This window comes from Cnephaeus nilssonii (genome assembly GCF_951640355.1).
Source record: "Cnephaeus nilssonii genome assembly, chromosome: 14".
Lineage (NCBI taxonomy): Eukaryota > Metazoa > Chordata > Mammalia > Chiroptera > Vespertilionidae > Cnephaeus > Cnephaeus nilssonii.
In genome coordinates, this window is record NC_137085.1 from 5,351,843 (window position 1) to 5,372,535 (window position 20,693).

At 47.2% G+C, this 20,693-nt stretch overlaps 1 protein-coding gene across 2 annotated transcripts; it reads right to left on the reverse strand.

Moving 5' to 3' along the window:
- Window positions 1–545: 545 nt before the first annotated feature.
- GLE1 (GLE1 RNA export mediator) lies at window positions 546–20,238 on the reverse strand. 2 transcript variants are annotated; one of them, XM_079791380.1, is made up of 16 exons: window positions 20,040–20,238; window positions 18,611–18,841; window positions 15,243–15,353; window positions 14,511–14,659; window positions 14,326–14,386; window positions 13,830–14,081; window positions 11,782–11,998; window positions 11,180–11,292; window positions 10,964–11,033; window positions 7,637–7,803; window positions 7,350–7,540; window positions 6,723–6,852; window positions 5,158–5,262; window positions 3,966–4,048; window positions 2,953–3,016; window positions 546–1,824 (listed from the first exon to the last, which is right to left on the reverse strand). In XM_079791380.1, the coding sequence occupies exons 1-16, from the start codon at window positions 20,136–20,138 to the stop codon at window positions 1,756–1,758; spliced, it is 2,112 nt and encodes a 703-aa protein (XP_079647506.1). In that variant the 5' UTR covers window positions 20,139–20,238; the 3' UTR covers window positions 546–1,755. The 2 variants fall into 2 exon arrangements, with proteins under 2 accessions (XP_079647506.1, XP_079647505.1); XM_079791379.1 differs by having other exon boundaries at window positions 549–1,824; window positions 7,637–7,779.
- Between the last annotated feature and the right edge of the window lie 455 nt (window positions 20,239–20,693).

Here is a 20,693-nt window from a genome sequence, read left to right on the forward strand (position 1 = left end):
AGTGCAAACGGCACCTGGCCCTGGGGCTGCAGGCGGGCTGAGGTCAGAGGCCATGACACAGGCTGGGAGCACTGCTAAGACTCTGCTACGGAACACAATTTGAAACCTACTGATGTACTGACTGGGCCAATTGAGTTTTGCAGGTGGGGAACGTGGGGTTCAGAGAGGGTGAGGGGCCTACCCAAGGCCACAAAACCTAAAAGTGAATTGAACCCAAGTCTCCCATCGTTCATTCCATTGTGTCCACGTTGCAAATCTTTAATAATAATTTTTCCATTTCTGCTAGATAAAACAGGATCAGTTACTGCTATATAATTTTTTTAAAAGGGCACTTTTTAAAAATATATATATTTTATTGATTTTTTACAGAGAGGAAGGGAGAGGGATAGAGAGTTAGAAACATTGAGAGAGAAACATCGATCAGCTGCCTCCTGCATACCTCTTACTGGGGATGTGCGCGCAAACAAGGTACATGCCCTTGACCGGAATTGAACCTGGGACCTTTCAGTCTGCAGGCTGATGCTCTATCCACTGAGCCAAACCGGTTTCGGCAAAAAGGGCACTTTTCCTAAGGTAAAGGTCAAGAAGGCAAAAAAGGAAAAAATGTATGCTTCTCTATACCTAAACTTGGCACTACCACGCCCCAGTGATTGAACAGCTCAAGGCACAGAAGTTGATCATATTGAACCAACTAGATACCAGCAATGGATTTTTAAAATTCAAGTTTTATTACTTATGTTTTGGCACCATAGTAAATAATTCACAGACGGGTCACTGCAACAGTACCAGGGAGTCTCCGCAAAACACCCCATTCCCCACACACGACATTTAAGGAGGAAGAGATCGTGCCGCTGCCTCTGCAGCATAAAAGGCAGTAAATCTTTCCATACTCATATCTCGACTCTTATCTGAAAAGCCAAGCTTTGGATTTTTGTGGTGGGTTTAGTCAGGCAAATTTATCATCACTCATTAGTCAGAACAAGTAAAATAATAATAATAATAAAGCAGTTCTCAATTCCTAACATCTCTGTTTAACCCCAAGTCATTGCTTCTGGATGCTCAGCTCATGCGTAATGTGGCCAGCTCCATCTCAGCCCATCTTCATACAGACTGAGACACACACACACACAGAAGACACCTGCCCTGGTTCATGCATCCCTTGTCATCCGGGCACTGAATTCCAATTAAGAGGGCAAACAGTGCTTCTTGGTGCAACACAACACGTGGCAGGTCCTAATCCCAGACACTAGGCGACCCGCAATGCCATCTAGGACAGAGTCCATCTCTACCTCAGGCATTTCCTCTGAATTGCTAATTATTTCACAAGCTGAGAAAGGCAAAGCAACCACAGCTCAGACTCGTATGGAAGGATTCGGGCCTCAGCTACTACGGGACACTTGGAAGTGGGGGGCTCACTTCAGCTCAGAGAGAAATGCTTAGGTATTACCTACTTTCTGAAAGATTCGAGACAGAAAGGTAATAAAACAATGGCATCCAGTGCTAAACACCTCAAAATGTTTGCCAAAGTGAGAAGGCCAAATCCATTTATTGTCATGTGGATCCCTTGAGGAGTCATCAGACCACCGAGATTTTTGTGACCCATGAAAACCTTTCCTAGTCACAAGGCATAAATATATAAAAATACATATTGGTAGGTTTCTAAATCTGACATTGCTCTCTCAAATACAGCTACGTTCAGTTGCTTTATTATTGCACCTCTGCAACAAAATGGTGACGGTGGGTGACGGAGCGACATCAGGAACGCCAGAAGGAGGAAGTCAGAAAGCCCTTGGGGACAGGAATCTCCTTGCGCTGCAAACATTTCTGGTCAGGGAAAGAGGAAGAAAACAGAATGACTTTCTGATAACACTGCTTCCAACGCTTAACCATTAGAAGAAACTCTGAGGGACAGCAAGCTTAGGCCCCACAGAACAGTGCTCAAAGGCAGCAGCGTGCGGTTGTGTCTAAGACTCCTGCTTCTGCATGAAGTGCAGCCCAGGACAAATGCTATCATTCTGCCTGCCCCTCTCTTGTCTCCCATTGCCTGGCAGTATCGCCGGTTTCCCAACTGGGCTCCTGGAAACCGGAAGTCAGTGGGCTGTGTCGGCAGACCTACCAGAGTTCTAAGTTATTTGTCAACATTAACTGCTTACAAATGTTAACTGCTTAGAAATATGAGGAGTCTGGCTGAAAGTTCAGTCTGTTCTCGTGGAGAAAAGTGAGCAGCACACTCACCATCTCCCCAGACCTGAGACTGGGCCCGACTGGCGTGGCTCAGTGGTTGAGCGTTGACCTATGAACCAGGAGGTCACGGTTCGATTCCCGGTCAGGACACATGCCCAGGTTTCAGCTCGAGTCAGGGGCGTGCAGGAGGCAGCCAATCAAAGATTCTCTCTCATCATTGATGTTTCTATCTCTCCCCTCCTCTCTGAAATCAATAAAAAAAATTTTTTTTTTCTTTTTCAAAGAAAAGAACCTTGGCCAACATGCCAAAATGTACTGGTGAGACAAGACTCGTTGGACAGGTTTTATTCCTCTCTTCGGGAGCTTCCCCACGGGCAGCACGGGCAATGACATGTGGGAAGGCAAAATGGCAGTCTTTAAGGTTCTGGGAAATGATGGACAAACAAGTAGGGTTTGGAAAAATCAAGAGGAAGAGACTGCAATCAGAGAGCCTGGAGTCCAAGACCTGTCAGGCATAGGCTCGTTCGAGGCCAACAACCGTTTGGGATGTGTGGGTCTAGGGCAGGGGTCCTCAAACTTTTTAAACAGGGGCCAGTTCACTGTCCCTCAGACCGTTGGAGGGCCGGACTATAGTTTAAAAAAAACTATGAGCAAATTCCTATGCACACTGCACATATCTTATTTTGAAGTAAAAAAACAAAACGGCAAAAACACCCGCATGTGGCCTGCGGGCCGTAGTTTGAGGACGCCTGGTCTAGGGCGTCTTACCTCCAAGAACTGCTTGAGGCGTATGAAGGAACCCATCTGTCCCGAGCTTGTAATGGCTTCAATCCTGCAGAACAGAAAGAAGACACGTGGTGAGTGACACCTATTTTTTGGAAAGGAGGTAGGGGAAGGCCATGATCAAATGACTCACAAAGATGTCTTCTAGGCCAGCGGTCGCCAACCTTTCAGACCTCATGGACCACCAGTTGGCGACCGCTGGTCTAGACTAAGGATGCTGTCGCTCTTCCAAATGGTCTCAACCTTCTTTCCAACAAGGGGGTAAAGGACAGAAAGCACTCCTCCTTCCCAAGGCCTCTGGGATTGGGCGGGATGGGGCTGTCAGGCCTTTCCCCCATTTGAAACACCAATGCGGTGAGAGGATGAGAAGGGAACTTAACACTGAACGCCACACCAGAGTCAAGCAAAGTGAATGATAAGCCAGTTTCTTCCACTGACTTACTGAGGGGGGGTTTGACTCCTTGGTTTAATTCCAAACTGCATGTAATCACCATCCCAGATTACCTGGGGGTGTGGAAAAGAATAGAATTTAAAAAAATGTCAGGTATCTGAATCCAAGCTCTTCCTATTCATTTTTTCATTTAGCCAACAAGAGAGAGACTCTTTATTAGAGTTCAGCCTGGCCGGCGTGGCTCAGTGGTTGAGCATCAACCTATGAACCAGGAGGTCACGGTTCGATTCCCAGTCAGGGCACATGCCAGGGTGGCAGGCTTGATCCCCACTGGGGGGTGGGGGGCGTGCAGGAGGCAGCCAATCAATGATTCTCTCTCATCACTGACGTTTCTATCTCTCTCTCCCTTCCTCTCTGAAATCATTAAAAAGATATTTAAAATAAAAAGTTTATTCAGATATCAAAGAGCAGGATTGGAGTAGGGGATGTCACACTTAATGTAGGTGTTTTAAACCAAGGCAGACCAACATGTAACAGCACCCAAGTGTATCTGATGTCCTGAGTTCTACCTTCCGAATCCCTGGTGTCTGCTCAACAAGGCTAATACCTGGGGAAGTAGTCCTCTTTGATGAGAAGCATCATCTTCCAGAACTGGGCCTGATACTGCTTCATGAGGGCATTCCCGCACACCTAGGGGGAAAGACAGGCAGAGAATGAAAGTTCAACTCATCCGAGAGATCCGGAAACCACAATCAGCCTGGCCTTTCACTCCTGTCCAGAACTTCAGCCACAGAATGGCACGGAGCTAGCAACCAAGGGAATAAATGGAAAAATACAATTTTCTTCTGAAGCATTTCTCTCTATATGACAATACCTCCATTTAACCAGCCTGCCAGGTATTAACATGAACCAAACTCAATTAACTAGTCTCCTTTGATTTATTGTACTGAAAGTAAGCCTGTCTAAAGGGCTGGCATACCCCAACCTTAGTAAGCAGAGGACACAGAATCCCACTGTGTTCTCAACGATTCAGGGTCACTGTTCACAAACTGTGACTCCAGGAGCTTTAAGGTGATTAGAAACTATTGGCATTTTAAGGCCAAATGGCCCCAGATTTATGGCAGGCAGCATGTGCCTTCTTTCTTCAAGCAGTGTCTCCTTTCAACACACACCCTCACTCTTACATTATAGTGGTGGCCTCTTATAAGCGACTCTAGAGAGCCTTCTGGGTGAGGGAGACACCTGACTCGAGCTGTTTAATTTTATTTCCTGTCCTGAGAATTATGAATCGCAATGGTGGGATACCAGTCCCCTAGACTGGGTGGCCACACCAAGACTGAGGGATGTAGGCCTCCACTGTGTACAGAGAACTAGAGAAAGTCGGCCTGGAGAGCAAGAACGAGGCAACTGGCAGGAAGAGCTCATATAAAGACACAGAGAGAAAACTCTTGGTACCTGGTGACATCCCAGTTCCTGGTTCGAGGCCCTCATGAGACCCAACTGTCTATCCCTACCCTTGGTCCTGGGAGTCACTTTTCTATCCCTAAAACCAGTTCCCCTTTTCACTTGTGCTGGGATGTACAGTTTCCCATTCTTTACAATGAGAAGACATCCACACAGAGAAGACAAGTACCGTGGGGAGAAAAAGCGAAAGCTAGGCTTGTCATAGGGCTCGAGGAAAAATCTGACACTAGACCCTATGCTGTTCACCGTCACCCGCTATGTCTATATTGCCTCCCCACTCATGTCACGCAGAGGCCCAAGGCTGTTTCAACCACTGTGGAAACTGCATTGTGTACCTCCAAGAAGTCAAAGAGGAGGGTGGCTGTCACATCTGACAGGGGCTCCATGTTTAGTATCTGTGCCAACCAGCGCCAGCCATGGTTTAAGCCATGAGGGTGAACCTGGGAGGAGAGAAGCTTGGTCATGATTTGGTCTCACTTTATTCAGAGCTACACTCCCTGTTATCATCCAGCCATTACCAAGTGAGCCCCACATCTCTAACCCAAGCACATGCGGCAGGACAGGAACAACCAAAGCCAAATGGACTCTTGTTTTTGTTTTAACATATATATATATATATATATATATATATATATATATATATATATATATATTTTATTGATTTTAGAGAGGGAGAGGGAGAGAGAGATAGAAACATCAATGATGAGAGAGAATCATTGATCAGCTGCCTCCTGCATGCCCCCTACTGGGGATCGAGCCCGCAACCCAGGCATGTGCCCTTGACCAGAATCAAACCTGCAACCCTTCAGTCTGCAGGTCGACGCTCTATCCACTGAGCCAAGCCGGCTAGGGCTGAACTCTGTTTTTAAATGTTCCAACACTCTGGAGCCTACACATTCTTTACAGGATCCCTTTAATTACACATCTGTCAGCTTCAATTTCTGAATTCCATAGACCAACAGTTACCCTAATCGACACTTATTATCTCGCTACTTTGGCAGAGAATCTGGGACATAGCAGGTGCACAATAAAAACTTCTTGGGTTCAATTAACTTAGACTCTTTTCTCTTTGGGTTTCCAAGTCCATTAACTTCTCCATTTTGCTAATCTGTACATCTTGATACTGGCTGGGTAGCTCAACTGGCTACCTGATACATCAAGGTTGCAGGTTTAATTCCTGGTCAGGGCTCATACAAGCAGCAACCAATGAATGTATAAATGCATGGAGCAACAAATTGATGTTTCTTTCTCTTTCTCCCTTCCTCTCTCTCTAAAATTAAAAAAAAAAAAAAAAAAAAAACACACACACAAAAAACTGAGCTGGCAGGTCAAACCTTGGACCCCAGCTGTGGCTCTGTTGTTGTCAAGTGTGTATCATCATAGCTTGCTAAGCCTCCATCTGTCCATTTAAATCTTCTAACCATAAAGCTTAATTTACAACAGACTCCTGTCTGGTAGACTCTTGTTAAAAATATGTTTTTATTGATTTCAGACAGAGAGGAAAGGAAAGGGGGAGGAGGAGAGTGAGAGAGAGAGAGAGAGAGAGAGAGAGAGAGAAACATCGATCGGTTGCCTCCCATACACACCCCAACCAGAGATTGAACCTGCAACCTGGGTATGTGCCCTGACCGGTAATCAAATCGGTGACTTTCCAGTTCAAGGAACAATGCTCAGTAATGACACGCAACCAACTGAGCCACACCAGCTAAGGCTGGTTGACTCCTTTATAAACTGGTTACCTAATAATCAACATCAACTTCTCTAAAGAATACACAAGAAGTGGCAGTATACTTGAACTCAGCACGTAACTGGAGGCCCTCTGAAAGGCCAGTATTTCCTGCAGGCAGAACACCGACTAAGGACCGACCTCTCATTCTCGGCAGTAAGCCTTTCCTACTACCTCTTGTCGCGTCCCATACGGCCACCGGAGCTGGATGATGGCAGCATAGAGACGCATCATCCCGGACATGCGTTTTAGAAAGTTGTCCTGCTGCTCCACCTTGGAATCCTTCACTTGGTAGCCAAGCATTCTAGGTGGGATGAAAATATTCAGTGTGACAAGGTCAAAATGAGAGTGACAGAGCAGAGATTACATTTCATGGCTAAAAGTAACAACATATTATTAATACATTATTACACATTATTGCATTTGTAGAAGACTCACATCCATATCAAACCTGTGCATCATATAAGTCCTGTGAGCTGCACTCACAGGTCATCATGTCATATACAAATAAGGAAAATGACACCCAAAGAGGTAAAATTATTTACCCATTTTGCAAAGTTATTCAATGACAAGGGATAAAATTCCAAGACTCCTGGACTCTAGATCCATTATTCTTTCCACTAAACTATATTGATTATTGGCACCTAAATCCACAAATTCCCAAAACTGTCCAGTTTGCATGAAAAACACTGCATTTTCTGATATAACATTCAAGACACATAAAAGCTGTGAGGAGGAGGAATATAAATTCTATTTCTACTTCACGAATCGCCCTTGGGCTAGTCAGGAGAACAGCCTCACCTCTGATAGTCTTCCAAAGCCATCCCCTCCCTGAAAGCCGGGTAGAAAGGGACGGAGTACGGACAGTTCTTGTGCAGGTGAGCCAGAATGAGGTCCCCCACCCGCGGGTGCAGCTCCCAGATCCCCGACGCCACAACGGCGATGGGGAACGCTGCTTCGTGATGAGAGGCCACCTCCTCCTCTCCTTGTTTCTGGCAACAGAGATGGGGACGACGTTAACATCGAGAACGGCTAAGCGCTGCGCACCAGCCTCTTCTTCCCGTACCTCTGGCAATAAGGTTTCTCACCACAAATTTCTCTGCCAGTTTGTACTGGACAAAGTCCAGGCCCTGTGGGTTCAGTGTGACGGACACAGAGCGCCCACCAGATTGAACAGGTTTTCCAGAGAGTAGGTTGTGGATCTTGTCAAAGATCTCCTTCAGCTTGGAGCCTGGGTATGAAAGAGACAAAGTAACTTAAATCAACCTATTTTTTAGAAGGAATCTACGTAAACCCAGCTGTGGAGCCCTATAGAAGTTCAGAGCCTAAGGACAAAATACTGGTGCAGAAAAGTGCATGCCAATCAAATACACATTGGGGGGAATGCAAAAAGTACAAAAACATACTATTTCATAGGAATTCCTTATTTGGGAATGAACTAATTCTGAAACTGACACATCAAACAGAGGGATAAAGAGTATGGAAGTAAGTGTTGAACTGTTACCGATCCCACAGCCTGTGGTTGCCATGCCTAAAGGAGTCATTGCATCTCGAGGGAAAACCTTCCAGAGCAGGGGTCCTTAAACTTTTTAAACAGGGGGCCAGGCCAGTTCACTGTCCCTCAGACCGTTGGAGGGCCGGACTATAGTTTAAAAAAAACACTATGAACAAATTCCTATGCACACTGCTAAGTCGGCTGCTAAGCAGGACAGGCAGCGGCGGCAAAAACACCCGGCGGGCCGGATAAATGTCCTCGGCGGGCCGCATGTGGCCCGCAGGCCGTAGTTTGAGGACCCCTGTTCTAGAGCATCTCCCCAGCTCACAATAATTTCCCTCTTCTCTGAGACCCGCCTTCCTCCCCCCTCAGACACACAAGTGGGTTCCTAGTAGCTGCATTTGTCTAAAAGAGCCTGTGTACCCCAACCCCGACATGGGCTACAGTGAGAGTTGTCCAGCTGAGCCGATCAGCCAACTGACAGAGTCCATTCCGTGACCTGGCTGGCCCAGCAACACGTACACTCGTAAGCAGTGGGACCTTGCAACTGCCACGTGGACCAAAGAACAGCAGTCTGCAAACCACGAATAGAGATGTACACAGAGGAAGACGAGATGAGAAAAGGGTCCTGAAGTTTCTAACCCAAGAGCTAGCTTTATTCCCGCCATTAGGTCCTCCAAGACTTGCAATCAAAGTTTAAATTAGCACAGCATTGCCCTAGCTGGTTTGGCTCAGTGGATAAAGCGTCGGCCTGTGGACCAAAGGGTCCTGGGTTCGATTCCATTTAAGGGCATGTACCTCAGTTGCAGACTCCTCCCCAGCCTGACCCCTGGTTGGAGCTCATGCAGGAGGCAACCAATTGATGTTTTTTCTCTCACATCGGTATTTGTCTTTTCCTCTCTAAAAATCAATGGGAAAATATCCTCGGGTGAGGATTAAATCAGCACGGCATCACCAGCTTAGAAATGCCCTGCCATGTTCCCAAGCACTTTAAGTAATGCTGCCCTTATTAGACGTGGAGAACGCGATAGAGGAGGCAGTCAGGGGATGCCTTCCAGGTGCCAGCCCAGGTGACCGAATAGACAACGGGGCTACTGATTACTCGGCACAAACAGGCGAAAAACAGGCATAAGGGAATGACAAGCTCAGACCTCCACACACTGCAGTTGAGGTATCCGAGAGCCATCCACGCACAGATGCCCCCCAGGCAGCTGGTCCTAGAGCATCTGAAGCTCAGAGGAACTGGATGAGTCGGAGGCAGGTTTGGGAGTCACTCCTCGGCACACAGGTAGCAATGCCGGAAGCCAGGGAGGGATGTAGAAGGAGAAGTGAGGTGAGAGCAGACTCCTCGGAAACACCTACTCCTGAGGTGAGGGCCGGAGAACCCGGAAATGAACGCTCCATGGAAGCCAAAGGAGTGGCACTTCCTAAAGGGAAAATCCCCAGCGCCAAACGGAACCACGAGGACCAGAAACTCCTCAAAGGTGTAGAATCAAAGGGAATGTATTTTAGGGTGTGAGCGACTCATGCATGTTTAAAAGAAAAGGAGCCTGTAAAAGGGAGTAATTTCGCATAAAACAGGAGGGAAAAGCCATAAATGCTGTGGCAAAGCCTTGAAGGAGATGGGAGGGGAGGGGAGGGGAGTAAAGGCAGAGGCAGAAGGGTAAGCGTGGTTCAGGACACCTCATCCTCTGAAACAGGAGACTGAGAGGTAAGTACAGCTGTGCACAGGTGAAGGCAGGCATCGGAGGCTCTCACACCTGTCGTCTCGATTTCCTGATGAAAGAGGAGGCAAGGCGGTCGGTTGACTTAAGAGTCAAGACTGCGGATAAGCCTGCGGTGGGGGGGAGGTGTGGGATGGCTGTCGAGCCACCTCTCCCCGCTGCTTGCTATCAAAGGTCAAGGCACTTTAAATTCCAGAAAGTGATACGTATTTATTCATTTATACCCTGCCCTGTTCCAGAAAGAATTTCAGGCAGCGATGTGGTAGGTAAGTCCCATCATATACCCTCTCAAGGGCAGAAACGGCAACTTTCCTACGCTCTGTAGGCACCCAGTCAATCAGGGGACCGGGAGTCCCAGCTGTACATGTGCCCCCGCCACTCGGCAGCAGGTCTGTCATTTGGAGGCTCCCACACCAGAGCGCTCGCTATAAAACATAAACCTGTTTCTAAAGAAGAAAGGAAGAAGGGCTTTCCATGTCTGCTTCCTACCCTCTCATCTCAGTCCCCAGAGAGAAAAGGAAGGAGATCTAAGGTGCTAGCAGGGCGGGCTTCACGTCTGGAAGAGCTGGTGCAGGACAAAAGCCAAGAATCTGAGTCACGTCCTAGGTCCCCTTAGCGATATTTTCCGCAGCAGCTTCCAATTTTAGGTCAGAGCCACTCTAAACAATTCACTGTTAACATACAGCTTATTATTTATTTATTTATTTATTTATTTATTTATTTATTTATTTTTGGTTAATCCTCACTCAAGGATATTTTTCCATTGCTTTTTAGGGAAGTGGAAGAGAGAGATGGAAGGACAGAGAGAGAAACATCGATGTAAGAGAAACGCATCCATTGGTTGCCTCCTGCACGTGCTCCGACCAGGGCCTGGGCCGGGGAGGAGCCTGCAATCAAGGTACTTACTGTTCACCAGAATTGAACCCGGGACCCTTTGGTCCATAGGCCGTTGCTCTATCCACTGAGCTACAGCTTATTTTTTAAAACGAGCCACCAAACACATAATTATTACCTTCTATGTGCTGAAGAGGAAACAAAGGAGAGCAATAGGAGGCATACACCTTACATATGCCTGGTCCGACTGTCGACATGGAGTCACGGCACTGTCCGTGGGAACCTTACAGGTAAGTAGCTCTGGAGTCTTAAGGAGTAATAATACCAGGGGAAGGCCCAGGTTCTTAACTCCTCTGACCAACCTGCGATCGTGGAGATCTGGCTCACTGGGATAGTGGCAGCCTTCTGGAGGTCCATCTTGATCTTTTTGACCTGCCAGGAGAGAACCGTGAGAAGACAGGTCGCTTTCTGAAGAGCTGGATTAGGGAATGTGACATGCCAGCTATGGACCTTTGGGACACAAGGCTGATCAGAGAACGACGAGGCCCAGGGAATTCCCCGCAGCCACCCCTTCCTACCTGACTGTCTTTGCTGCTGGTCAGTCCCTCAAAGGCCAGCACACACTGACGGGAGGCCTCCTGCAGCTGCTGGTACCACTGCATTGTACTGTCTTGTACCTTCACCTGGAGGTCTGAGGGGTAAAAGACAGGCTCTCATAATAATAGCTGGTATTTGCTGAACACTTACTATGAACCAGACACTGTTCTAATCACCTTCTGCATGCACTAACTGCTTTTACTGTCTAATCCATGAAGCAGATACTATTATTATCTTCATTTTATAAAGAAACAGACATGGAAAGGTTAACCAATTTGCCAAGGTCACATTGCTCGGAAGCAGTAAACTAGCTTCCCACTGATCTGGCTCCAAAGCCAGCATTCTCAACCATTACACTGCATTGATTCTCTTAAGTTTTAACAAGCATGTATTTATTTAAAATACTCAGTAGCAGCAATACTTGGAACAATATACCTATGAGAATGATACAGAATTTCAAGTCCTCATGGAAAGTGCTGGAATCTGAAGTCAGGCTCCACATCAACCGATATTCAAAACACCTGCTTGCTCCTTTGCATGTTCTGGAACTTACAACAAGGATCGTGCCCACACCGAAACTCACCTTCACTCCGTTTCCCTCCGGGGCCCTGGCTGGGAGCGGGGCACTCTTTGCGGACCTCTGGCCCCTGCTGCATCTGGGCCTCCTGCCGCTTCGCCTGGGCCTCCTCTTCCTCCTGCCTCCTCCTGTCCTCACACGCCCTGGCATCCGTCAGCAGGTCCCGCATCTCCTGCAGCGCTCTCTCGGCCACAGCTTGGTCCTCTGCCGTGGGAAAGCCGTTCTGTCAGGGTGACAGAGGCAGAGCTTTGTGGTTATGCCCTAGGCAGCCTGGGGGCTGAGTCATACCTTACACAGGTCAATATATTTCTAGAATTACAACTGTCGTATTACTGTTTTACCATTCCTCAACATGGCGATACCTACTGCTACCCTGTTCTCATAAAGGTAACACCGATTTCCCATCAACATCCACTCACCAACACCGGGCGGAAAAACTTTTTAAACAGTTGTGACAACAGTCTACACAAAAATGATATGGTGTTTTCATTTGCAGTCCATGTATTAATGGTGATTTTGAATTTATTTTCAAATCTGTTAGACAATTATATTTGTGCTTTTATACACTGTCCTGTCCTTTGCTCATCTTTCCATTAGTGGGATGGAAGTAGAGTGATTTATCTTTTTGCCCCTAAATTCCTAAGTTCCTAATGATAGTTTAAAAAATAAAAACCCTCTTAAGTCGCTATAGGAGAATACTAGAAGAGTAACTCATTATGCTGGAAATTGATGAGGGAAAGACTCCAATGTTTATTCTTTCTTTCCTCTGTAGGCTGCACCTCAAGATAGTTTATGGGGAGCATTTCTTCTTTGTAGTTGAATGCCAGAAAGAATGATAAACTCAGAAAAACGTAAAACCTGCCACCCCCTAATGAAACAATGGTCAGCAATGGCCCCTGGACCATTAGTCAAGGCACGCAGGGATCTTCACGGTGGAAGATAAGGCTGACAGTATCTGAAGCCACTGGCTGACCTGAGTATCACAAGTGGAAAGGCCATCAGACAGAACATGCCTTTGGCATGGTGCAAAAACAGGTACGTACATACTAACCCCTATGAAGTTCTCGTGTGCCCAAAACAATCAAACACAAATCCGAGCAAGCTCCTAGATCTGTGCTGTCCAATAAGGTAGCCATGCGTTGCTATTTAGGTTTAAATGAATTTCAAAAGTGTTTTACATTACAATACAACTCTCAGGCCCTTGCTGGTTTGGCTCAGTGGATAGAGCATTGGCCTGCATACTGAAGGATCCCAGGTTTGATTCCAGTAAAGGCCACATGTTGCAGGCTCGATCCCCAGTGTGGGGCGTGCAGAAGCCGCCTATCAATGATTCTCATCATTGATGTTTCTATCTCTCTCCCTCTCCCTTCCTCTCTGAAATCAATAAAAAAAAAATATTTTTAAAAAATAAATAATAAAAAAATGGTGGTGTCACTGCAGTGTTATGCACGATAGTGAAAATATAGAAACTTAAATGTTCACCAATGCTTTTCTCTTTTTTTGGGGGGGGGGAGGTGGGGGAGGAGAGAATTGCAGGGGTCAGCACATCCGGAGTGCAATGGGTAAGCCTCACCCTGGGAAAACCACCTTCGTGATCATGGTATCTCCCCTGCCAGGTAAGTATAGACGTGCTTTTTTCAATACATTTTGGTACGGTTATATGTTGGAAATATCCAATTTCATCTACCCATCAAATACTTATTGACTACATACTATGTGTTAAGGCAATACTTGCATGTTTTAACAGTGCCTTGAAAACATGGAAGTATTTTAGTAATTAGAGTAATTATGTGTTCAAAATACATTAACTGAAAAAAAGCAATAAAAATTTCTGTAAGTTTTTAATATTAATCATAAGTATATAGCAGACATTCAATATACATTCCTGAATGAATGAAATAAAGTATTTTGCAATCAGAAAACACAAACTTTTTAAACCTAAGATCAGACACTCTATCTATGAGCCCAATTAGGGAAAGGGATAACACACACACACACACACACACACACACACACACACTCTGCAGACAGAAGAGCCCCCTGCACCCCCTCACCTCTGACGTGGTCCGAATGATCCCCGAGATGAGGCCGCACAGCTGGTTGCCCCGGCTCCGCAAGGCCAGCAGGTCCACCTTCAGGTCTCTGTGCTGGCCCACGGAGTCCAGCTGCTGGTTGAGGTGCAGCAGCTCCTCCTGCAGGGCATAGAGGCTCCGCAGGCGGACCTGGCCCTCCTCCCTCCGGAGCCGCTCCTGCTCCACCTGCTTCAGGCGCTGCTGCTCTGCCTCCCACAGCTTCAGGTTGAGAATCTATAGAAAGGGCTGCCGAGTTACCTCTCTGAGGGGCTCCGGGCCTTCTCTTTCCACATCCTTAAGCCCTATGCGGGCTACATATTTTCACAGACGGACCCAGAGCAGGAGAGGGCTGCCCAGGGTCAGTCACACAGAGGCAAGAAAGGGGCCAGGTCCTCCATGACTGTTTGCCAGAACTGACTCTTCGGGCAGGTTACAGCCAGACACCGAAACCCCCACACAGACTCTCCCAGGCTCTGACCTTTGCTCTGTGGCGATGCTCAGCTTTTAGCTTCTCTTGCTGCCCCAGGGCTTCTCTGGAGCTGCACGAGAAATGGCAGGGACCATCAGTCAGGGATGCTTCCTAAAACTGTTTTCTCTCTCTCTAAAACTGTCAGTTCCAGCTGACCCTCCCGACAATGCCAGTCCTAATGCAGGGGCACTCACCTCTTCTCCATCATTTCCCTCAAGTCCTGGAATTCTTTATGATGCTTCAGTTCCTTCCGCTCATCAAAGCGCTTCAGCTGTTCCGATGCCATCTCAGAGAGGGCGCGCACCTTCCTCTCCTGCTCCTCCTGCCACAGCCTCAGGCCCTCCTGAAAAGGGTCAGCACCTGCTCGCTGGAGCTGCACCACCACCTTGTCCCCTTACCCCAATGGAATAGCCTCCCACCAGTCCTTAACTCTATCAGATGCCCAAGGGCGTGCAACCATCTGCGTACTTCTCAGAACCTCTGCTCAGTCACCTCTCTCCTTTGGGTTGATCTTCAAACTCAGCAGCAATCTACCAAAACCCTTATCCAATATCATAAACTTGCTATGTACATTTCGATCTCAATCCTTTCCTCGTGTCCTTATCTCTGCCTAGATTTCCCGCCACAGCCACTTATGCCTAAGGTCCATCTTCTCAGTATAACCTTATCTTACAACCCCAGGTCATCTTCAAATTTTGGAGAAGTAAATGGAATCCAGGAAAGCCTATGCAGTTTTCCTAAAGTCACATGTAACACAGAAGAGGATTTGAAACTGGATTTGACTTGAGAGAGCTTACTCCTGGCTGCTACATTACCCAGCAGCTGCTAGCACTAAGGAGGGCACGATGATCAGCATAAACCCTAAGGAACTGCACCTAAAGGTGGCGCCCTGGGGTCAGGCCTGCCGTGCTTCCTGGGTCACTTACCGTTCCTTTCATTCTGTGCACCAGCTCATACATGCGGATGCAGCCTTCCACCTTGATGCCCCTGGCGGACTGAAGTAACATAGGTTCTGTATGCTGGGACTCGTGTTTGCCCTTCACAGACAGAAAATGGAAAAATTAAGCTTTTAAGATGGTACAGTTGCTGTTATCCTTTCATCCCTTTAAGACAAAACCCACATTCCTACTTATAAACAATGAAAACAAAACAAAGGAGGTTAGAACTAGTGAGCTTTCCTTTTTCTTTTTAATATATTTTATTGATTTTTTTACAGAGAGGAAGGGAGAGGGATAGAGAGTTAGAAACATCGATGAGAGAGAAATATCGATCAGCTGCCTCCTGCACTCTCCCTACTGGGGATGTGCCCGCAACCAAGGTACATGCCCTTGACTGGAATCGAACCTGGGACCCTTGAGTCCACAGGCCGACGCTCTATCCACTGAGCCAAACCGGTCAGGGCTAGTGAGCCTTTCTTGATACTGACCTTGTTCTATTTGTTTTCCTTGAGAAAAAGAAATACACAAAGCACAAGGAACAACTTCTTTTCTGCTTGCTTGTTTGTTCTGATCTGCCTAGCAAATTTCCCCCCTTTTTTCTGATAGTGTTCATTCGTGCTAGGATGGTTTGGGATGGAGCAACCCCAATGCACATCCTCAACTGTTTCACCTTCCTGGCCTCAGGCGTAAGCATGTGATCAGCTAGTAAAGTCCTCGAGCCTCCTGTAGCCAGTATCTACTTCAGCAATGAGGCTCAGAGCCAAGCGAGGCCAGAGTTCATCTTTGAATTTCTCTGATGAAGCTATCTAGGAGGCTTTCTCTAACCTAAGAAGGTGTGAGTCTAGTGCTACCAACAGCCATCTTGCCATACTGAGTCTTCCTAAAAAGTGAAACCAAAAAGCGTTAGGCAGAATCAAGGGATGGAAAGGCAAGGCCCTGTGTGTTTGAGAACTGGATCAAGTCGGAAATAATGTCAAGCAGAGACACAGAAAACAGGTCAACATTGCCCTGGCCAGTGTGGCTCCCGCTCCCTCTCCCTTCCTTGCCCAATTTAAAAAAAACAAAACAGAAACACACACACACAAAAACAACAACAACAATGGTCAAATGGTAGTCCTGGCTGGGTAGCTCAGTTGCTTGGAGCATCGTCCTGATACACCAAGGTTGCAGGTTCAATCCCCGGTCAAGGCACATACAGGAATCAACCAATGAATGCATAAGTAAGTGGAACAACAAATCAATGTTTCTCTCCTTCTCAAATCAATAAATAAAACTTAAAAGAATAATAAATAGATAAATAAATCATGCTCCTGTATACCTACAGTCACCCTTATTCGGTCCAAACCTATTCCTAAATTTGTATAACCATCCCTCACATGCAGTAAATAGCCTGGTGTCGCTCATTTTAGGGGATCCCTTGCTTACTATCTGTTGTCTTCATATAGGCTCAATACTTTCTGGCATAAAAACACATTGCATCAATCAAACAAGCTTTCTGGTCATGTTATCCACCCACAAATTATATGCCTTCTCCATACTAACTGAACACTTACCATGCACTGTGGTCATTAACTTTTTTTAAAATATATATTTTATTGATTTTTTTTACAGAGAGGAAGGAGAGGGATAGAGAGTTAGAAACATCGATGAGAGCGAAACATAGCTCAGCTGCCTCCTGCACACCCCCTCCTGGGGATGTGTCCGCAACCAAAGTACATGCCCTTGACTGAAATCGAACCTGGGACCTTTCGGTCCGCAGGCCGACGCTCTATCCACTGAGCCAAACCAGTTAGGGCTGTGGTCATTAACTTTTGCAGTTTCAGATGCAACAGCAAAGCTACCACGAATTTCTTTTTCCTTCTTCACAATTTAATGGATGGAAGGTTCATTGTGACCACAGATCTTAGCAATGTCAGCATACAATTTTTTCCCTTTCCTTATTAAGCTGAGAACTTTCACCTTTTGACTTAAAGGAGGCACTTTATGGCTTCTCATTGGTACATCCAGATTGCCAACATCCCTACTCCTGCACTTTGGGGACAGTATTAAGTTACTCGAACATTACAATTACAAGAGTTACTTGAACATTAGCACTACAATACTGCAACAGGAGAGCTGATCCAAGACAGCGACTAAGTGACTAATGGGCGGGTAGTAGACACAGCATGGAGATGCCGGACAAAGGGACGATTCCTGCCCCAGGCAGGACAGATGGGGAGGCACAGCATTTCATCACGTTACTCAGAATGGTGCACAATTTAAAAACGTATGAATTATTATTTCTGGACTTTTCCATTTAATAGTTTTAGACTGTAGTTGACCGCAATAACTGAAACCATGGAAAGCGAAACCTCAGGTAAGGGAGAACTACTGTATATAGGCAAACTACTCTGAAAATATGCCGCCAAAACAACAACAACAAGAAACACAAAAAAGCCAAAACCGGTTTGGCTCAGTGGATAGAGCATCGGTCTATGGACTGAAAGGTCCCAAGTTCGATTCCGGTCAAGGGCATGTACATTGGTTGCGGGCACATTCCCTGTAGGGGGTGTGCAGGAGGCAGCTGGTCGATGTTTCTCTCTCATCGATGTTTCTAGCTCTCTATCCCTCTCCCTTCCTCTCTGTAAAAAATCAATAAAATAAAATAAAATAAAAAAACACAAAAAAGACCACCACCAATAAAAATTTACTGGGTTTTCTTATAGAAACAGCAATGATGAGAGAATTATTGATGGGTTGCCTTCTGCATGCCCCTACTGGGGATCGAGCCTGCAACCTGGGCATGTGCCCTTGACCGGAATGGAACCCAGGACCCTTCAGTCTGCAGGCCGATGTTCTAGCCACTGAGGCAAACCAGCTAGGACAGTGGTCGGCAAACTCATTAGTCAACAGAGCCGCAGTTTGCCGACCACTGGGCTAGGATAACAATTTACTTTCTAAGTGAGAGAAACAAACAAAGGCAGTGACAAAATAGAGCGAAAAATAGGTGAAAACTCAGACAGAACTAACGCTGAGATACGTAAATCCTAAGTGCAGGTTAAATTTTATTCTGTACCCCCAGCAGCCAGCACAAAAAGGGACACTCTACCAGTTAAACAGATGCAAGGTTCACGTGAAAAACAATCCAACTGCTCATGACATTAGTCACTGTTCTTGGGACTAAGAATAGAGGGGAATCTCTCTCTCTAGGTCTTTGTAAGGAGAACACTGGGTTATGTGGTCAACACTGTCCCTACAAACAGCTACCAAGAAACAATCGTTACTCTATGCAGGGCAAAAGCATTGTCACATGATGATGTTCCACATTCAACTTTGCAACCACCCGTCTTCTGCCCTCAGCTGATCAAACACCTTACCTGGGTTCCATCTGGTGCTGCCGGTGTTCCTGGGGATGCTGGTGAGAAGGCAAGGCTTCTGATGGGAGGCTTGGGAACAAATGAAGGTCGGTCTAGGCCTGACGTGGATCTAGAGGATGTTGAAGTCTCAGAGGGAGATAGGTTCTCTTGCGTGTGGGGTAGGACATGATCTACCACCCATCCAGCGTAAGAAGATAGCTGGGGAGTGGATACACATTCTTCTAAAACATCCTAGAGAGAAGGAGATGTGAGGCTCAACTGGCATGTCAACTGAGATGGCCTGAAGCCCCGTGTTCTTCCGGCTGCGACTTCCTGAGAACACAGCATCATTTCTGCGGATCCTGTTAAGGATGTGTAACGACTATACACGAGACAGACAATTCTGGGACCCAGCCTCTAGAATGCAAGGTATGTATTCTTTAAAACTGTCAAAGATATAAAAGACAGGGGAACGCTTTAGAATTGTTTTACATAAACGTCTAAAGAGACAGGGCAGTAGCTAGATTACCCAAAGCTCCGGAACAGGAGCCTTAACTGTTTCTACATGCCCCCTGCACCCTGGCGGTCTAGTACAGAACTCTGCAAATACAGTGATCACGCCCCCATTAAACTTTACAGGTCCGTCCAATGTCATCTAAAAGTTTGTGTGTGTCCTAGCCGGTTTGGCTGGGTGGATAGAGCGCCCGCCTGCGGACTGAAGGGTTCCAAGTTCCATCTGACCAAGGGCACATGCCCGGGTTGCAGGCTCGATCCCCAGTGGCGGGCATGCAGAAGGCAAATGATCAATGATTCTCTCTCCTCATTGATGTTTCTGTCTCTTCCTTCCTCTCTGAAATCAATACAAATTTTTTTTTAATGATTTCAGAGAGGAAGGGAGAGGGATAGAGAGAAACATCAATGATGAGAATCATTGATCAGCCGCCTCCTGCACGCCCCCTACTGGGGATCGAACCTAAAACCCGGGCATGTGCCCTTGGCCGGAATCAAACCTGGGACCCTTCAGTCCGCTGGCCGACGCTCTATCCACCAAGCCAAACCGGTTAGGGCAATAAAAATATATTTAAAAGATATAAAAAATGTAAAAGTTTGTGGGTGATTCTTCACTTGCAGCGATACGTCATATTAATCGTTCACTGCAAAATGTGCACCTCCTAGCTGCCAGGACCTAGCACCTGCAGTAACTTCACTGACCCTGAGGCCAGGGCTGCTTTGACAACATGGACGGAGGCGCCTACTCTGGCTGCGGGTAGCAACGAAGCCTTCAGAAAGAGCACCCCTGAAGGAGCGTTCCCCCAACGGCTAGAGCAGGAACCCCAGGGCAGCGTGATGCACATACAGGAGTCAGAAACATGCGGTTGTCAGAAAGGACGCGGGGGCTGCCGGCGCAGCGGCCCGCAGGGCTACAGCCGCCTCAGGACCCATTGCTCACCTCGCCCCGCAGGAGCCAGTCGCGGTGGTAGCAGAGGCGACCTTTGTCGGAACTGCGCAGCGCCTGCAGGGTCTCCCAGCAGCGACTCTCGGAGGGCATGGCCCGCGCTGTAGCCGCTCTTCCCAGGTGCCGCTGGTGGAAAAACAACCCCTCGAATCAGCCGCCCGGTTACGAGCTCTCGCTTCCGCTTCCGGGGCGTGCACGGTTGTTGTGTACACAGCAACCCCGCCTCCGGAAGGCAGGACGCCCCACTTCCGGGGCCGGGCCGCCGGCCGGATCTACAGCGCGCCTGCGCACCCTGCGGGCCCGGCCCTGCGGGGAGCTTCAGACCAGCGCGCTTCTGCAGCCTGGAGCCTCCTGGTGGTAGGAAGTCGGGTACGTAGTCTTGATGAGGAGGTGAGGAAATGGTGGCAGCTGCTGCGGAAGTCAGGCATTTCTTCAAAAAGGTTAGACTTACCCTTTGACCCAGCGAGTCTCTGACCTAGGTGTACTCTACACCCAAGAGAAATGAAATGTGCGTCCGTACAAAAACTTGTTGAATGTTCATAGCATTACCCAGAATAGCCAGAAAGTCTAAACCCAGATGTACATGAACATATGTGCTACACAACAGGGATGAACCTTGAAAACATACCAAGTGAAGGAAGCCAGTCA

Excerpts from the sequence above, each read along its gene's own strand:
- GLE1 (XM_079791380.1), bottom strand. The coding sequence starts at position 20,138 with ATGCCCTCCGAGAGTCGCTGCTGGGAGACCCTGCAGGCGCTGCGCAGT. Across the intron at positions 14,387-14,510 it reads AGGGAAATGATGGAGAAGAG|CTCCAGAGAAGCCCTGGGGC; the intron begins GTGAGTGCCCCT and ends TTTCTCGTGCAG. Across the intron at positions 11,999-13,829 it reads TCATTCGGACCACGTCAGAG|AACGGCTTTCCCACGGCAGA; the intron begins GTGAGGGGGTGC and ends TCACCCTGACAG.